Genomic DNA, 21,118 nt, shown 5'->3' on the forward strand with positions numbered 1-21,118 from the left:
AGCTGGAGGTGTCTACCTAGAGCCACAGTGCTGAATGAGACGGGTTCTTTCTCTTTGCCGTCGTTGTAGAAGGCCAGGTGCCAGGTGCCCGGGTCCAGATACTGCACAAAGATCGCCTCGTTCTGGACAACGGTCTGAATACTGCGCCGCTCGCGAGGAGACTCGATAACACTCCACTTCTCTTTTCCATCCAGCCTTTCCATGTAGTCATACTGAAGAGACAGAGAGAGCGAGAGGTGAGGACAGAGGGAGAAAACAATCAGCGAGGCAAGTAGCTGTGGGACATCACCTTCGCTAAAAACTGTAATGACAATCAAAATAGTCAAATTAAATCAAAATGTAGAAGAGATAACAACTCTAGAATGTGACAAGACAAGTGTAAGAATTCTGCAGACAAATATGTAGCGATAATTTGGAAATCATTTACAATTCATTAAAGAAAAGTTGCAAACAAAAAAGCTTGTCTGCACAGATGGTCTCTTCATGGTAATTAACAAAAACCTGTCTTTTTAAAGAGGAACATCATAGGGAACCAGATTTCCTTGCTAAAGGCTAGCTCACACACTGTCCCAACAAATGTATTTTTAATGAAACCAGAAATTTCTGTCCATCCATTGAAAGTCCAGTCCAAGAACTTTCACGATTCAAATGTCTATAACAAGATCATAAAAGCAATCCATTAGAATAGAACGGCTTAATCTAAAGAGACATCATTGCTTTATATATTGAGCAGATTATTAACATATACATATCTATAAACATACATACAGCACATCAAATATGGCAAATAGAAGTTCAAACATGCTTGATACGCAAGATCTATGAAGGTTTGTTCTCACGCACTAGTATGTTTGAGCTACTGTTGACCATATTTGATGAGCTCTATGTATGTGTGTTGATTAGTACGCGAATCAAAGTCTAACTTAAATCATCGGTGACACTTTAGAATAGGGAACACTTATTCACTATTAACTACGACTTTTCCCTCATTAAATTCCTAATTTGCTGCTTATTAATAGTTAGTAAGGTAGTTGTTAAGTTTAGGTATTGGGTAGGATTATGGATGTAGAATAAGGTCATGTGGAATAAGGCATTAATATATGCTTAATTACTACTAATAAATGGCTAATATTCTAGTAATATGCATGCTAATAAGCAAGTTAAGTGACCCTGAAATAAAGTGTTACCAAATCATCATATTAAGTGATTGTATCTCTCCAGAAAACTTGGATCAAACTGCTCAATTCTTAAATATTTCTTAAAGGCTTTTATACAGTATAGGGCTTTTCACACTTGAAATAGTTAACCCTGGGTCATCCTAAACCCCGGATAAGTGGAATCCTGGGTTATCTGTAATCACGTTTCACACTGCTCATACTATACCTGGGGTTAACTGTTAACCCTGGGTATTCATTAACAGTCGTTTCACACTGTACATTCCTAAACCCCGGATTAACGTTCTTATTTGCATATTTGTGGTGTCACTGTCACTGATTGGACGAACAGCGATTTAGTGCTGGAAATCCATTTATCCTTTGCTGAAACTTATGCGTCTTCATGAAGAGCGCGGGTCATGGTTGCTTAGCAACGGCAGACGCCACGGGAACGCGAGCTACACGATGCGCGCTTGACGTGACACGAGCTTCGCTGCTCATTTTCTGATTGTCTGTCTGTTGCCAAGCGTCCAGCAGCAACAAGCAAACACCGCTCCGTTTCACACTGAACAAAAAGTTAACCTTTAATGCGGTGTTAACCACAAATGCGGTGTGGTTAACACCGCATTAAAAAGTTAACCACAAATGCGGTGCTAACCCTGCTCCGGAGCAGGGTTTCATAGCCTCGGGTAAAATGCGGTGCTAACACCGCTTTCAAATTGCCGGTGTGAAACGTGTCTTTACACGGGGTTAAAAGCGGTGTTTAGAACGACGATAACCCGGGGTTAAGCACAGTGTGAAAAGCCTATATGTCTTTATTAACTTTTAGAATTGTGAATGTTTTTTGTGCAATGGGCTTTCAAAGATTAGACAGAAATCTCTCACATATCATTATAAATAATTTCATTTGTATTTTTAAAATGAGAACGAGCCTTATTGGTTTGAAACAGCATGAGGGTGAGTAAATGATGACAGAATTTTCAGTTTTTTGAGAACTAACCCAAACAAAACAAGAACTGAAAGTCATTAAATGTCATGCTTTTTACTATTTAAAAACAGGAGAATCCAGAGAATCAAGCCGTAATTATGAGTGAACCAGGCTCTTTTAAAAGAAGAAACAAGACATGAGGCAATTTGCTCACCTGAGCATGTGAAGGAGGCAGGCCTTTCCGCATGTAGACCCCAAACAGCGCGTCCTTGCCCAGGGAGATGTTGAACTTGAGGAAGTGTGGCTGACGCAGGTGAAGCAGAGACCTCCAGAAGACGCCTGGAGGAACATCCTGACTGACACGCTGACCCAGCTCCAGCTCCCCGCTGTTTATACTGCTGTTCTTCAACACCCACGGCCCTGAGATGGACGCCAAGAGAAGAAACAAGATTTGTTTGACCGGGAAAAAAACACTAAGAAAGTCTTTCAAAGACGCAGAGAATGGGTAATATCCTCCGCTTCGTGTGAAAATATTTGCAGTGTGTACAAAGAAAAATCAACATATATTATTCCACTGAGACACAGCTCTGTGCTAATGAGTGTGCGGTGTGGGCTGCCAAAGTCATCAACCCTAAATCAAACCCTGTCTTCTCCCTTGAGATCATAATACCTCTGCATGACAGCACTGGCCACACACGCACTCCTCCCTTCCCAATACACCTGCTAAGTCTGTCCTCTAGAGAGAAAACTGTTGCTGTGTTGACAGCGCAGATAGATCGCAGCAACTCCAATCAGAAAATAACCCAGTAAATGGGCCTTGATAGTATCGGAAGCAACACACACACACACACAAACATTCTTTTGAGTCTGAAGGGCCAGTGCAACACGAGTGGGCTTGGTGTTTGAATAGCTGTCAGTCTAGTCTGCTTTTTAGATGTTTGATGTGCCCTGATAAGCAGAGACAATCTGTTTCCCTGCTTGCTAAAATCTCTGGCTGCATTTAAATAAGTTATGGAGAGAGAGGAATTTACTTGAGCAAGTGCGAGCAAGCTCTTTTCCTACATGGATCAAGCCTTCTTTTTGCAGGAGAACACGCACACGCACATGCAGTGTCAGGTCTGAGTGACAGGTCGGTTAAAGCAGCCTGGTCTGGTAACCAGTGGGAGTCCACACCAACCTCCCTCATTAATACGGAGCATGGATGGACGCCTCTGCGCTGAACGAGAAAACCACACTGAGAGAGCAAGAGTGAAAGATGGAAAAAGTGAGATAGATAAAGAGAGAGAAATTGGGAAGCAGGAATTACCCTAGAGAGGGTGCATAAGAAGAGTCTTGTATTTTGGAGCTGAAGTTCACACTCCTCAAGCTCTCAACACTCACACTTAAGTCTTGATATATGTGGACTTTCTTGTTTAGTGTAGATATGACTAGGTCAGTCATCTCAGATCCTGCAACATAAAGCGTACAATAACCCTACAATAACTCTTATAATTTTCTAAAATAACATCATAAATTGTTACCTAGCACTACAGAAAATGACAATTTATCAATATCTTAAAAGTTTGAAGGACTTAAGAAAGGTTGAATGCCCTTTTCCTATCACCTTTTTTTGTTTTTAAATACAACTTTTTTTCTCTCTTTTTTTTTTTACATTTTATTTTATTTTATTTTTATGGGAATTTCCCCAGAAGCAGGGTTGTCAGATGTAACTCATTTCTGGGCACAAATTTGTCCCCAAAATATTGTTGATTAGGTACATACGCACTTTTATGCTTATAGTGTTTCTAACCTCTGTTTCTCTACTGCTCCCTATGGCTATATTAAAATATAAGCACGTAATTAGGTCTATTTGTTCAATTAAAATTAGTCAGTAAAATATTTAATTTTAAAGAGTCTTAGAAATAGCCACAGTAGAGTTAAATGGAAATCCCCATAGAGATATCTGAGTAACAAATATTCGGAATAATTCCAGACTAAAAGTGTTCCTTAGATCTTATTCTATTGGAATAAATAAATATGTAAATAAACAAATACACTAATAAAGTCTGAATCTTCTGGAATAAAATATATAGAGGGAGATATTCCAGAGCGATGTGGGGTGTACAGTAGGTTATTGTATAAAAGCCATATAAAGAGGAATTCCAAATAAAATGATATGGATAAGGGACAAATGTAATCAGTTTGGTTCGCATGTAACATCTCATCCTGAATTACTAAATTGACTTTTAGTGGATTGCATCCATCAGAGGGTTAAATAACTTTTTTCACAATTTGTATTACAAGTCCATATGAAACTAATTCTGGTATGTAATGCCCACTTTTCTCAATCCAATTGATTCCCAATGGATGTAATGAAGTTTTGCACTATATTTTCTAGCTTAATGTCTTGTTTCACTCAAAAGTATGTCACATTACAGAAGTCAAATGGCCTGCAAATGTTGCCTTATGTAGAAAACATTGGTGAAGAATCAATCACCTCACAGCAACCACAAAGGCTTAGTAGCATCAAAGATCCCTCAAGGTTTCAGCAATGTATTTTTTCAGTCACAAGCTTAAATACATGTTAGTTCTCTTACTTGCTTTCAATAGCTCTAATTGTCAAGCTATATATATATACATAGAATTGGACTTCTGTGATGATATCAGAAGCACTTTTCATGTCAAGGTCAAAAAGACATATGATGCTTGTGGTGAGAGGTTCACTGAAGTCCTGACATGAGTCGCGTGAAAGGGCCTTGTAGATTCACATAATAACAACAGTCAAATGGTGTGAGTCTACAATCATATTTCTTCTACCCCACTGACAGCACACTACAACACACGTGTCTATGTGCATGTCTGTCTGTAGGACAGTTACCCCTTCTCCAGAAACTCTCTATCAAAGTGAAGGGGAAAAAACACTTCAGAAAAATAGAGAAAGAGATAGAGAGAGCAAATGCCCTCTAAAGCCTATGCACACGATGTCCTTCCTCCCACATTATGTTAATCCAGTATCAGACAGGAGTCCTTCCATTACCAACCCAGACTCACTGGAAAAACATGCCTTTTGTGACATTTCTGCAAAGTAATATTACACATTTTGCAACATTTTCAAAGTGAAATGTCCAGTGAGTGATGCTAAAAGCAAGTTCAGTTTTATCTGAAACAGATGAATGTGAATGTGGCAACGTTTTATTATTGGTTTACTGGTCGTTGTACATATTGCGGCAGTTTGGAAATGTAATGTCCAAACAGTGGCACGAAATGCTTTTGAAATCGCATTTGAAAATATTGTCCAACCTACAAACAAAAGCAAACATGAGATAAAAATGTTTTAGCTTGATTCTACACGTGTTTGATTCAGCATTGTGACTCCTATTTCACTGGACTCGTATAAGCACGTACCAGGTGAGCTACCAAGCAAGTTTACTACATCAGAAAAGCCATACATATAGAGCTGGTGATGCAAATGCCAAAATGTATTAGGTAAATGTGTTTTGTATTCATAACATAAAATTATGCAAGGAATTTGAAACTGCAGTGAATTGTATGTATATGGACGTTTTTGAAGTTTTGGATGCACGTTTTTTTCCAATGAGCCTATGTTGTCCATTACACCCCAAAACAAATAGTATTGTGCACACACATTCTCCACAGTTAAACCTAGATTTGCACGTATGTGTTCTCTCTCATAAAGACCCACTCTTTTAGACCCATCTAAAGCAAGAAGAAGCTGTACTCTGTGTGAAGAACATCAATACCGGCACTCTCTAAAGGTCAGAGGCAGTCGTTATCATCTGAACGTTTTGACACTGATAATGATAAATCATTTGAGGTGAACGCACAACAAACGGGGAGATTATTTTGTGCCGGAGCCACTGAGAGTTAGCCAGAGCTTTGAACCATTAACTGAAATCCACTGAGATCCAAAACGTATAATTTAAATAACCCAGTTTATCAAAGGCTGTCGTTAGAAAAAGACACACTAGACTGTGATTTTACACTAATATACTCTCTCAATATACAGTACAGGACAACCACTGGTTGGGCTCAGATGATTCTTACAAAGCCTCAGGCTGACAGAGACTAACATGTGTTATAACAAGCCAACAATGAATAAATCTAGTCATCATTTCAAATAAATGCATTAGCATTACTTTCTCATGCAGAACTGCAGAAGAACCACAGAAAAGATCTGAAGACAATAAAAATCTGCAATCACAACGCATTTAATATATTTCTGAGTAAAATAAAATATTCTGGGAGAAAAAAAATAGGTTGGACTAAGTGAACATAGGCTATGATGTTATCATACAAGTTATTACATAGTTATTGATAGGTTATTACTACAATCTTTTTTTTTTCAAAGAGTGAAAAAATATTTCACCTACAGAAATGTAGGGTGGGATGTAGTTGAACGAAAATAGTCTAGATGTAATTGATCACATTTCAGGGTTTTGGCACAAGTCTTTCGCTTTTACCTCTGCCTCCGGAGGGCACTGTTGCCACGTCACCAATGCCAGGAATACTCATGCTGAGGCCAGTGTTCACTAGATGCCCTTCAGTAGGTTTCAGTTGCCAATTCAAGCCAAGCAGATTAAGAGCTGTGAGAGAGAAAGAGAGAATTAAAATATAGAACATGACACTACATTACACCTCCCAACCACTTTATGTATACATGGATGACACGTCCTGACAGCCGAGAGCCTGCGACACCCATACAACGATAACTCTCGCTGACAGAGGAGACTTCAGCATACAAATACACTCATTATAGCCAATGACACTTTGACTACAGTCTGTGCTTTGTTTGGGCTCCGTGCCCAGACAGGTTTAGTTGGACCAAGTTTAATCCAAACTGCTACAGGAATACTAAACTTGCCATAGATATGAATATGTCACCAGAAGCTGGTGGCACATAAAGCAACACAATACGGTGTCAGAAAAGAAGTGACACTTATCTTGATATTGCAGAGCAAGGCGTGAGAGGACAAGAAAATTGTCTTGGAAAAAATTAAACTGAAGGCAGTTTAAAGTTGGTAACAGATGCCAAATATTCTCAACACTTTCTTTCTTTTTGTGTGTGTGCACCAGAGGAAATTTTGGCTAGCCGCCCACTTTTCTCCGCACCCCATATGTACTATAATCAGTGCTTCAGTGCTTCCAAGACTTTGCAGAGACTGATTAGCGCCAATGAAGATCACTCGATATCAGTGGCGGCTGCTGGTCTTTCAAAGAGGGGAAGCTCATTTTCGGCCTACATCATAAAAATTGTCCATTTATTTATACGTAAATTCTGCCATCGTGTGCAGTTTGCTAGCTGGCTAGTTCACCGCCTGGCCTAATGTATGAATGAATGAATGAACAAACAATCTAAAAAAACATTAAACTCGACGGAGGAAATGTGGGAATTGGGTTAAACTGAAACAAGGAATGTGGTGTATAATTGTGTGAAACGTATAATGAAAATTGGCCAGCATTTTCGCCAAGCAAATATCAAGAAATAGGTTGCAGCAGTTTGTCTTTTGACTGCACTTGCAAAGTCCACTATGGGACTGAGCTCGAATAAGTGTTGCCAACTTCTTTCGATGGAAAGTAGCTAAAGCCAGTTTGAAAAGTCGCTAAATGTCGCCAGATGACGTCATGCACTAATTAGCATATTAATTACGTCATCGCGTCATATTTCCTTTTACATTGTTTGTCTCTCTGTGCTCATACTGTATTTTAATGCAGCCAAATTCTCAATAAAACTGTTCTCCTTTATATATTTTACTGTTTATGTTGTCAGTCAACGGGATAAATATGAAATAGTGACTGAAACGCAGCCCTTTAAGAATACATAACCAGCTCTCCCTCCCAAGAAGTTAGTCTGCACAAAAATCCTAATTTATAATCGAGCCGTCGTCTGATGAAATCAAATAATACACACAAGATAAGACAAGTGTGACCATTAAGACAATTCCTGTGCTGTGATTTCGGCTATATTTGCATGTAAAATTAGAGAAGCAACATAATATCTATTTGAACTGAACGCGCTGCTCCTCTCAGCCGCTCACTGAACAGAGAAAGAGGTGCGTGCGCGCTGATCTCGCGCCGTAGCGGCAGTACCAGCGATCACAGAGACTCGCTAAGGTTTGTCAAAGAAGTCGCTAGATTTGTCGCTAGTCACTTTTGGGGAAAGAGGTCGCTAGGGTGGTCTGAAAAGTCACTAGGGTGGTCTGAAAAGTCGCTAAATTGGCAACACTGGCTCGAATGGCTTCAGCATCAGCGACTTCTTATAGGACACAATCGCTGTCAATCAAAAGGAGATGCAGTCTTTCGACAAACCCTCCAATCATCACGCAGAAGCCCGGAGTCCAGTCCCGCCCACTCCTCCATTCACCCCCAGAGACGCTGAGCGTCCGGGGGCGGGACATAATCGCAGCATTTATCCAATGACCGTCTAGTTTTGAAGCACTGAAAAAAACTGTTCAAAGCAGCTCCATAGAAGTCAATGGACGCTGGGCTTCAACAGGCAAATACACTGATGCTACGGGACTATATGAGAAGGAAATCGAGTCAGCTGCTATATGTAGCTGATTCTGAACGAACTCGTCTTCGAGATGAACGTGTTCTAACGCATTTTTAATCAATAAAATGTTAACACAATAGTACATGTTTGACCATTAATTTTTTGACATTATAAGGGAAGCTGAGCTTCCCTTGCAGTCTTAAAGAAATCGCCACTGCTCGATATGCAATATTCAAATATGTCAAGTCGTGTTTAAGAAATATGATAATGATCAAAGAAAGTTAGTTTTGTAATGTGCTTGTGGAAATTACGAATGAGATGCCTCAAGGGAAAACAAGTGCAGCCATACTGCTCATACTGTATGAGCACACATACACACACACACACACACACACATAAAATCTTTCAGGAAAAACGCTGACGTTTGCAGAATCAACCATAACACCTCACCTACGCCCCCTAGTTCATCTATCCCTCCCTCAATCTCATCCACGCAAAATCAATGCCAACTATGAGGGCACGTTATCACTCTCGTGTGGAGGGGTCAAAAGAAAAAGCTGACTACTTCAGGCTGTCAGCTGCTCTGATGTCATTTAGTAATTGTCCCACACGCATTGTTCCTCATCTTATCTCTCTATACTCTAATCAGCCTTATCTCTCGCTTGTTCGTTGTTCTTTTCACCTTTCTCATGTCCTCCATCCCTTCTGCTTTCTCTTCGTCCATTTAATCACAGCGATCGCTAACAAAGGTGGCCTGTTATGACCTGAGACATCTTGTCACACTAAGCAGTGCTGTGGAGAAACTCTCTAAAATAATGTTTTATTCCTCTGCATGCTGTTGGTTGAATTCAAAGCTGAAATTGCAACATAAAGGAAAATATTTTATAATATTTTTGTATTATTCTAGATGTTTTACAAGTGAACTTTTTTAGACAGTTTAAGCAGCAAGAAACAAAAGAGACAGTTTCCATCTGAAAATAAAACTAAAAAGATTATTGGAATTCAATATGTAATTTAATGTGTTACTTGCCATTTCTTTGTTATTGTTAGAAATTTACTAGCAATTTCTGAGTGTTTTTTTTCAGTGTAATTGAAAGTAACTAAAACTTATAAAATAAAATAAAATAAAAGGTGACTTCTCTCACAATATTACAATGTGACTTTATATCTCAAACTATGTGACTTCACATCTCACAACGTTACCTTGTGACTTCCATGTGAAACAGATGTATATTTTTTCCCCTTATAGAGTTGCATTCATGGCTCAGATGATCGGCCACAAAAATATGCTTCTGGAGTTCTTTTAAGCAAGATTCCACTGTCCAGGTCGCATACTTACAGGGCAGCAAGTACAGGTGAGCAACAGCCATTGAAATGAAATTAAAGGCTAATGGATTGCTTTCTTCACATTTATTAAACCTTCTTGAATTCAATCACAAAAGAAAAAAAAACACTCAACCTTTAAATATCACTGAAGAGCATTTTAGCATCAGGTTTTCTTCTAGTGGAGCAAATATGGTCAACATAATGAGATTAAAGCATGGTTTCAATACAAAGTGGAGGATGAATCGCAAATTATTTTCACCATAGTGAGAAAACAACAAATATTAAAATCTGGATTTATGTTCAGACGAACCTCTTCAAATCTCTGACCCAATTAGTTTCAAAGGTATTAAACAATATATTACAATGAATTGTATGTCGCTACCTCATGAATTTAAATATGTTCAGCCATTTAAACAGCATGTTTACAAGTTTACAAGCATGTTAACAAGGCAACTATTTGTCAACAGAGGATATTCAATTAACAGTAACAACAGTAACCAAAGTAACTGTAGAATAAATAAATACAATTAAAATAATTAAAATATTAATTTACATACTGCAGGTTCATTCAGCATCCGTCTGGAGAATAACACTCTAACAGCACAGGAAATATCTTTTTGGTCTTCTGTGGAAGAATGTGCACGGTTATGAGTCAGGTAAGGGCTGCACACTGGCCTCATGTCTGGCAGCATTAGCATTACCATTAGTGTCAGTTTGCACTTTTTTTCTAATCAAATCTGGGGGAGATCTTCAACAAACTCATTTTCGGTCTACGCAATAAGCATTAATTATTAAGAGGAAATGTGTTAGATGTGAAATTCATGAGATGCTGCATCTCACTTTATGTAATCTCTATGCATAATTCAAAAGTAAAGTAAAGTCGTGACGTATTGTCAAGTATGGTGACCCATACTCGAAATTGGTGCTCTGCGTTTAACCCATCCAAGTGCACACACACAGCAGTGAGTAGTGAACAAATGCACACACACACACACACACACACCGTGAACACACACCCGGAGCAGTGGGCAGCCATGCTGCGGCGCCCGGGGAGCAATTGGGGGTTCGGTGCCTTGCTCAAGTTCGGTGCCTTGCTCAAGGGCACCTCAGTCGTGGTATTGAGGGTGGAGAGAGCGCTGTACATTCACTCCCCCCACCTACAATCCCTGCCGGCCGGGGACTCGAACCCGCAACCTTTCGATTACGAGTCCGACTCTCTAACCATTAGGCCACAACTTCCCCCCACAACTTCCCCCACAACTTTCACCTCTTCAAAGTGACGAATTATATTACCTACCTAAAGCATGGAGAGAGAAACAGGAAGAAAGAGAAAGAGTGAGAGAACAGACGGGGATACAGATGACAAAAGTATTCCCCTGTTTAGCCTGAGTAAGTCTGCGTCTTCAAACTGGAGTTCTTCTCGGATTTAAAAGCACACTGAGAAAATGAAATCTATAACTGACATGAGCTGCAAAACTTAGTTCACTGAGCTGTACCAGCTGAGTTGGTGCTGACAGCAGCACTGCAAATGTGGAACTCTTTCTTCAGAAATCCATTTTGAAAATAGAACTGTAATGCATTTTTGACCTAATGCTTATATGCGTCACATGTTCAGTTTAGGGTTAGAGTCGTGACTTTCATCTAACTCTGTTTACACTAGAACAGGGGTGTCCAAACTATGGCTAGGGATGTAAAAAAAAATTATAAGAATCTGCAGAGGTGGGCAAACTATGGGCGTTTTCATCCAGTGATTCAGTTGTTCCAATATGCAGTATCAGTAAAATGTAATAGATGGCGCTGTAGCCTGTAGTACAGTATATAACCACTGATTTACACCATCCCACCGCTCCGACGCGGCCACCGGAGCTGATCGCGCCAACTCCAGTCAATCCGCGGCGCGTTTCAGAAGCGGCTCTCCGCGCGGCTTCGCCAAAGATAGGTGCCTAGTCTATTTTTGACGGACGCCGCGTTCAAGCCGCACAGCGAATACAAAATACAAAGTCAAAATAGCTATATACACTACAAAACCGGCACAATAGTAAATATGTGTTTAAAAATGTGAAAGTGTTCATTTGTTTTGAAAAATGCCTTGTATTGGAACTGTTTTAAAAATGCTTAAAAGACTTAAGCATTTAAGTTATCCTCCTGCTCACGGGTAGCCTACTGTAATTTTATGGGGAAAACATGGAAATAATTTGTCATTTTATCTTGCAAAGATATGATTTCTTCTTCTGTTTCCCACACACATTTTTATGAAAATGGATATAGTACAGTTTTTTCTGGATTACAAATCGCGTTTTTTATCTGAAACGTGCTGTAATTTCCATGATGACTTATATAAAGTAGCTAATCAAGGTCAAGCGCAAAGCGCGCACATCAGGATTGTTGATGAATGAGAAAAGGCAAGCGAGTTTAAATTGTGCATTTTCCAGCAACCATGCCGCTAGTTTCAGTTTCGCTTTAAATATTTAAGGCTAGGCGATTATAATATATGTTTATAGTGAATGCCACTATAATTTGTGTTTGTTTTTTACTTATGTTTTCGTTCTTTTTTCTATTCTGAACACTGCTAAATTTACAGGATTGTTTGTGGAGTGTAGGGAATATAAAAACATTTTCTAATGTTTGTAAACGTTTCGTTTATTTTACATTATTTCTGAATGAAATGATAAAATGTGTCTTATACATAGACTTGTACACCAATGCAACTTAACTGTGTGTCATAAAGTGCTCATAAAAATAGGTACAGATGGTACAAGAAAAGAACTGCCATGTATGTACAAGTATACATTACAGTGAGTGTCAATTTAGAATAAAAAAAAAAAAAGCTTAATTTGTCATAAAGATATTTTGCGGTCCCTCACTTAATGTGGAAAATTTGATGTGGCCCTCGTGTCAAAAAGTTTGCCCACCCCTGCACTAGAAGGTCTAATGCACTGATACTTTAATATGAATATGGATTATCTTTGCATTCATTTTAATGAAATAACCAACTGGTTTTACATTAGGGATGCACCAAAAACTGATATGATAAGCTTGCTATTATTTTTGGTTAATATCCACTGTTACTCAGTTTTTTTTTTTCATTTTTTATTGATTAATTGATAATCATTTTGAGATTGGTCAGTCAGAGTTGGTACTCTGCACTAACGATCCTGCAGAAAGACTGATATCCTTACATTATTGTACTCTTTACCAAAGAACACATATTTTATCATCCTAACCCAGAACTGCTTTTACACGATGTGTGTGGCGTTTTAAACCACTGGCAGTCCATAACGGGCCTCTCAGAGATCTGACGTGTACAGTGTATAAAGGTGCTGCTGATGTGATCCATGAGAAGCTCTGACCTCAGGCACGGCCCTGAACATCAAGCCACGAGTAAGTCAGCTGATCTCTTTTGTGCGCTCACGCTTGCAGAATGACTGCAGAAGAGAGCTGATTCACCTCTGACAGCATGAGAGATGCTTGGAAATTGAGGACGACACTAAACAGATAGTGCTGTCAGCTTTATGAAACAGCTATACGTGGCCGTCGTGATGCTGAGGTGCTCTGCGGAAAGTCTCTGGAGGCTTGACGACATGCGCGAAAGTCTGTTGGAGTGCATTACTGCATTGTGATTTTGCTCTGCATCGAAGTCACATCAAATGGCTGTGGTTGCACAGACAAATCAAGGGAGATGTGCTTGAATGGTAATTATTGGTCAGGTGCACAAGAAGACACATGCTAATTAACATGATGGAGCACATGTCCGTCACCTGTCTTAAGCTCATTGCATACTGAGTCCGAAAATTACACGTTAAAGTCAGTGCAAAGTGATATTAAAATATGTGTTCTGAGTTTGTCACACAACAGAAAAATGTGTTATTAACCACCCAGCCAAATTTTAATGATAAAAAACCCGCCAAGTAACTAAAATAATTTATCAAAATCTTTGAAAAATAAGCAGGACTCTCTGCTCTCAAACGCTGGGGGCGTGTCCGCTGTCGGTGCTGAAACCACGCCCACTCGCGGGAAAGCGGCCGTCTCTCTCAACTGTCAAATATAACAAAAAGGTGACTTTTCTTTTACAATACTACAATGTGACTTCATATTTCATTTCATTTCATTTCATTTCACTTTTCTTTTCTTTTTTTGCATTGTGTAATAACAAAAAATAGGAAAAAGACTTAAAAATTCTAAAAATCTTTTTCACTTTGCTCTTCAGGGTTAAAAAAACAGTGTCCCTGAATTATCAAAGTTGACAGTACATGCTTTTTTCTTTTTTAACCTTGATGATGACGAATGTGCAGGACATCTGAAAAGTAACTGAAGAAAATATATACTCAGGAAGGCACTATTGCTGTGCAAAAAGAACAAGCAAAACGAACGAACAAACAAATTCTATATTGCACCTGAAGACCATAACTGTCTGTCTTTATCAGCAGTACTGTCCCACCCCCAAACCCTTGTGCATGATGTCACAATTTGTGGGTGGGGCCTCATATAATGGTTTTGGGAGACGCCAGGATTTGTGGTCCACCAATGGTTCAGAAAGTCAAAAACACTTGTCCAATTTGCACAGCCAGCAAACCCAGTTACATAGCTACTGTGTTGCCACCCTTTGGAACGCGGCTCACTGCCAAAACGCTTCATATCAGAAACTACTGATATTTGCCCACTATTCCATTATTTATTAGGCCTTGTGTAGCATTTATATACCCACAAGGGATATGTATGGATGAAACAGGCTGCTCCCTATGGGCACCAGTCCAGCAAAAATCAAATAAATTGCACAATCAGAAACCGCTTTGAAGTCAAGCTACAATGGCTGGGAGGACCAGAAGACAGTGAGATAGTCTGCCGACCCAGTGAGAGGAAAGCTCACCAGAGGGTAATAACCCCCAGAGCTTCATCGTTCCCTCTCTTTGTCTGCAGGGATGGAGCCAGAAGGGTGTCCAGGGTGGCACTGGACATCGGATCGACCACCCTGGGAGCCACCCCAAAAATGAATATGCTATGATTTCATTTTCTTTGTTTAATCGTACTGAAATAAGCATTTGTTTTAGCCTCGAACTCAAGGGTGTGACGCGTTTGATGTTCTGCCTCGCGCTTCAGCCTCTCACGCACTCGCTCTTGCGCCACAAGTTTATTTACGGAGTGAAAAACATCGCAGAGCAGAGAGGACATAGACAACGAGCTGACGGACACGACAGAACAGGTCACTTATAATAACATGAAACAAAGTCTCAGAATTCAAATTCTGTTAGTTTTATTAGGAATTTCAAACAATAAAAAACAGTTTTGGGGCTGTGTAGTGGCTGGCGTGACGGATCATGGGCGCTCCCACTTTTTAAGTTCAAGTGAAGCAGGAGTGCATTCTTATTAGCATGAAGTAAACATTGAATGAACATCCGATCCATGTTGAAAGATACACTATAACTTACTGAATGTATAGTGTCTCATGTAATCACTCAATGAGTGTTTCAACCGCAGATTTTTTTTCAGGATGCTTTTAATGAATACACAGATCAAAAGATTAGCATTTATCTGAAATAATTTTTTTTAAGCTTTGAGTCATATATACATTGATTTTCTGTCATGGTCCATGGACCCCCTGAATTAGCTTTGACCACCCCATGTATAAAACTCTAGCTCCGCCACTGTTTGTCCGGGAACAGTTGCTACCTGAATGAGCTGTGTGAATGAAAACAGTCATGCAAGTGTGTCCCCGTGGAGCTCACGTGCACACACACACACACACACACACACACACACACACACACACACAGTTGTACCTCAATCAACGTGATGCAACTCATCCTCACTTCACAGCAATCTTCACCTGATGTTACAGAAGGCTTGTTTAATGTCTGCACAAGGCCTGCACAATTAATCAAAATACAATCAAAGTCACACTCCAGGCTAGTGCAGTTTAATGAAACATAATTCTATAGCCTGCATGCACTGTGTGCTTTAAAGAGAAAAGACGGCATTTTGTCCATTTGTTGTGTACAACACACTACAAACATATATGGAGCTCATAGTCTCTTTTTTATGAAATCAACACACGAGTGGTTTGTTTGCAAAAAGAATAAAAAAGTCTGGGACTCAACCAAAGAAATGTGGCATGAAAGTAAAACAAAGAAACCAATATAAATATTATATAAAATAAACAATAAACTTTGTATTCAACTAAACTAGTAAACTATATTCAATAATAATAATAACTAGAATGTACATTTCCTGAAGAAAATGTGAGTGGGTGCTTGGCGTGGCAAAACTCGCCACTCGGTTGCTAGGGTACTCTGTTTGGTTGCTAGGGAGTGGCTTGGCAGCTGCCAAACATGAAACTCCAAAGGCTTCTTGTCACTATGAATGATATAAACCAACTCCCATGCCTCTGCGACATTCAGAATGGAAGATATCCCTCTTTGGATTTTAGTTGCTAAGGTACTCTGTTTGGTTGCTATGGAGTTGCATGATGAAACTGCAAAGGCTTCTTGTCACTATGAATGATATAAACCAACTCCCGTGCCTCTGTGACATTCCGAATGGAAGATATCCCTATTTGGATTTTGGTTGCTAAGGTACTCTGTTTGGTTGCTATGGAGTTGCATGATGAAACTGCAAAGGCTTCTTGTCACTATGAATGATATAAACCAACTCCCATGCCTCTGTGACATTCAGAATGGAAGATATCCCTCTTTGGATTTTGGTTGCTAGGGTACTCTGTTTGGTTGCTATGGAGTTGCATGATGAAACTGCAAAGGCTTCTTGTCACTATGAATGATATAAACCAACCCCCATGCCTCTGTGACATTCAGAATGAAAGATATACCTCTTTGGATTTTGGTTGCTAAGGTCCTCTGTTTGGTTGCTATGTAGTTGCTTGGAGCTGCCAATGATGAAACTGCAAAGGCTTCTTGTCACTATGAATGATATAAACCAACTCCCATGCCTCTGTGACATTCAGAATGGAAGATATCCCTCTTTGGATTTTGGTTGCTAAGGTGCTCGACAATGGTTGCTAGGGAGGGGCTAGGAGCTGCCAATGATGAAACTGCAAAGGCTTCTTGTCACTATGAATGATATAAACCAACTCCCATGTCTCTGCGACATTCAGAATGGAAGATATCCCTCTTTGGATTTTGGTTGTTAAGGTGCTCGAAAATGGTTGCTAGGGAGGGGCTAGGAAGTGTTGAGGTGATTCATGATTGGCTGTTTGCTGCCCCGAGTCAAATGAGACCACCCTCGTGTTTCAATGACAATTCAGTCCGGAGATATCCCTTTGATCTCTTTCAATGAATGTTTATGGAACTTGTTGCTACGGTGGTCTAAATGGTTGCTAGGGCGTGGCTTGATAGCTTCACAATGATCCTGAGAGATTGATTGGTCGTCTGAGTAAAATGAGCCCGCCCCCTTGTCTCTATGACACTGTGATCCAGAGCTATGTTCAATACAAAATCCCTATGCAATTTACCATAGTAGGTTAAACGCATGCATTTCATGGGCCGTCCTGCTCCATAGTAAGTCAATGGGGCAACTTTGGGGGCCTCTTCTGCCCCAGGGGTAAAACTTTTACCCCATTGTGAGGTATGTTCTTACAGAGCCTCCCAGCCTCTTCAAATGTGGCAAATCACAAGTTTCTGCGAAATCCTCGCTCTGAGCTATGATTCGTCAAAGTTTGTCGCAATGTTAAGTCAATGCGATTTTTGGGCCGCTTTTTTGCCCCTGGGGCAAATACCGTACCCCCGATCGCTTATAAAAGTCATAGCACACCATTCCCGATTAATCCGCACGATTTGACGCCTCATTCGTGGGTCTGTGACAAAAGCTGCGGGAGGAGTAGCGCGCCGAAATAACGGCGGAATAAAGAAGAAAATAATAATAATAAGTATGACGAATAACAATAGTGAGTGCTTCAAAAAAGCACCCACTAATAAGTATGACGAATAACAATAGTGAGTGCTTCAAAAAAGCACCCACTAATAAGTATGACGAATAACAATAGTGAGTGCTTCAAAAAAGCACCCACTAATAAGTGTATATCAAAATGTATGATGATGTTTATTATTTTACAAGTGTTTTGTTAGGGTTTTAAAGAAAGACAGTTTTTATTTGTGGTAATAATATTAAACATATTAAAACTAATATTAAAAAATGTAAATGTTCACTTCGACTGGGTTATGAATAAATAACAGTCCAACAGAAAACGTAACTAAAAGTTGGGCTTGTTTAATTGGAGGGGTATATTCGCAGGTGGTATGAATGCAAATACATTTTCCTTAGTTTTTGCACCCCCGAAACCATTTCTATAATTTTATTACTGCAAAATAATTACAATATGACTTGTGATCAGATTATGTGGTCCTACTCTCCACCTATCTAAAAACTTTCCGACTGACCAAGAAAGAGGAATGCAAAAGCAAAAAACACATTGCACATCACCTTCAAAAGCAGACACACACAATCAGCCTCTCGTTGAAGGTTGCTGCTGATCTCCTTGGAGTGTGTGTGTGTGTGGTTTTGATGTGTGTTTTGATTCTAGGTGCACGAGTCCTGCTGCTATGAATATAAATGAAAGGCTACAGTGAACCGCCGCACCCCGAGGACCAGCTCCATCCGATTACATCAGCTCACTCAGTCTTGACTGTTGACCAAAAAACTCTCAAAGCACCCTGGGAAAACTTCCAATCCCTAGATAAAACTCCACACAAACACATATGCGCTCAATAAAATATATAAAAAAATAATAAAAAATCAAGGATATTGCTTCAGGCATGCAAAGTCTCTGAGTTTAACACACACACACACACCTCCCTGAACCTCCTGCATGGGCATGACAAGATGGATCCAATCTATTCCACTCGGCTTGTCAAATACCCAGAGCACAACAATCACTCCCCACGGTATAAACGCACACACATGTGCAAGAAAATTCACCTCTTCTCCCTCTCTCAGTCCTATGCACCGGCGGAAAGCCTGATGCTTTGACTGACAGCATTTTTTATCGCAGGTATAGAGTGGCGAGGGGGATCCCACGATCTCTGTCCCGCGATGCGAGTGTATATGCACGCAAAGCTCTAATCAAAATATTTGGCTCTCCTGTCACTCAGTGGATTTAATATTAAGCAGATGTCAGAAAAACACGGAATAAAGGGGAAAGTAAATATAAAAGTGAAAGTAAAAAATGAAAAGTGTCATTTTATTCAGCTTCGGGCATGTACGTTGGAGTGTGTCAGTTTGAGTCAGGCAGACAACGCAGGGCTGCGCGTTAGAGATTGGCTGGTGAACATATTATCTCCACGAGACAGAATCTCCAACATATCGGGGTGTGTAGGTGTGTGACTGATTGTTGTGTTTGTTTGCGTGCCCGTATGGGCAGAAGAGCGCGCCACGAGGCTGCCAGGGTGCGCGTGAGGACAAATATAAAATGGGCAGGTGACAGTAAAAGTCCCTGCTGACAGAGAGTGCTGGTAAGTGGACACATAATGACTCATTCTGACTGACATACAGCATGTTACCATAGACCTGACAGAGACTTGACCTGTTTCCATAAACAAGTCGCTGTCTCATTGGCAAGAGCAGGAATGGTGAGTCATTACACTTCCTGCTCACGTCGCTCTGCAACTGAATAGATGATGAACAGTCAACATGAAATCAAAGCAAATTCTTTATTAATTCAAAATCTGGATCTTAATGTACATGATTCATCCGCAGACAAGAGAATCTTTAGGCTCCTCACAATTTATTTCAATTGAGAGAATCCCAATTCTGAAATTATTCTCAAAGCATCTAAATTCTTCAGCAATAGCATAGGGGCATAATTTTTACTGACTTAAAACCCACACTCAAATATGATTTTGATCTATACAGTGTTGGGAAGGTTACTTTGGAACTGTAATAGGTTACAGACTACAAGCTACCCTATTTAATATGTAATAAGTAGTGCAACTATTTAAATTACTTTATTAATACAACTCATTACATTTGATTACTTTTTGATTACTTTTCTAAATTTTTAACGAATGTTTTCAACTGATAGCCATTTGAACCAGGAATCAGGCAGGGCTAACCTTATGTTGTGGAGTGAAGGGTTGCACAGTGTATTTTATGTAGATGTGTATGCATGATCACTTAATTGCGGTGTTTTCTTGTGTGAGTTGCTGTGTTTTTTTGCAGGCAGTATTCCTATAGCCACACCTATTTTTAATAATTCAATGAACTAATCAGTGATGGATTTTGGGGTGGAGCGGCGAATATGTTCCCCTATAAAAACGTAACTGTGATTGAGACCGGGTGTGGCAGTATCGTACATCCGTTACTGAAGTCAACCCAGCGAGAGAAGGAGAAACCACGTTGTGCTTTGCATCCGAGAGTGAGTGTTCACTTGCATTGAGACGGCTTAGGGCTGTTCGAGATTGCAGCATATTGGAGACGAGCGATCATAAAGTCGACGATCGCGGAGCACGGTTGGAGTAGTAGCGCCTGAGACGGGTGGATGATCGTACGCGAGAGACTACCGCGAGTGCTGGGGAGACGAGTGAATGACTGACGCGGTTCTTCTGCCGTGAATACATTGGACTGGATAGCAGGCTTGCTGTCCAGTCATATTGTGAGTACCTTCTGACTTCTACTTGCGGTGTACCTATGTAAATCCAGACTATTGCCTCGTAACGGACGAGGACGAGCCCTTTGCATAATTTTACTTGAGTGACTTTTGGATCGGCCGATATTTTAAGGAAGTTATATTGTCATTTAATAACCTCATAAATTGTATAGGTATGAAGTGATGTGAGTTGGGCGTCGTATGCTGGCAGTTTTTTCCTCTTATGTTCCAGCATCGGGCTGATACTGGCCTCTATGAGGGTCTGAGCATAAATGGACGTCAGCTGTAATACAGAGGTCTAGTAAAGACTGAGTTGAACTTTGACGGTCCCCTGGGCTGGAGGTCTGGACTTGGGTTGGAGATCTGGATTTGGACTTACTGCCCTCTTTTGATTTGTTTTAACTCCTCTGTCTTGCAGACAATTTTATTGTAATAAAATAGTTTTCTACCGCCAATTTTGGGTGTTGTTTTCCACTGTTCCTTTCTCCGTTAAAGAACCTGTTTTTGCTATTGAGTTCCTGGGGTCTCAGTTTTTAACTCTAGGTGGCGTAGTCGGCTACAAAGTTTAAATATATACATATATTAGCGTTATTTGGCCACTGACATAATTTGGCGTAGTCGGCAGGGTC

At 40.0% G+C, this 21,118-nt stretch overlaps 1 protein-coding gene across 2 annotated transcripts in view; it reads right to left on the bottom strand.

Moving 5' to 3' along the window:
• The window catches only part of LOC306856302 (teneurin-2-like), a gene marked incomplete at its 5' end in the record, with an annotated part of 227,828 nt that overhangs the window by 39,213 nt on the left and 167,497 nt on the right, over positions 1 to 21,118 (bottom strand). For both annotated transcript variants that reach the window (XM_079395482.1, XM_079395481.1), the window contains 3 exons: positions 17 to 212; positions 2,297 to 2,502; positions 6,543 to 6,665. In XM_079395482.1, coding sequence (XP_079251608.1) covers positions 17 to 212; positions 2,297 to 2,502; positions 6,543 to 6,665 — 525 coding nt within the window. The remainder of the gene's footprint in view (positions 1 to 16; positions 213 to 2,296; positions 2,503 to 6,542; positions 6,666 to 21,118) is intronic.

Source organism: Barbus barbus, assembly GCF_936440315.1.
Source record: "Barbus barbus genome assembly, chromosome: 36".
Classification (NCBI taxonomy): domain Eukaryota; kingdom Metazoa; phylum Chordata; class Actinopteri; order Cypriniformes; family Cyprinidae; genus Barbus; species Barbus barbus.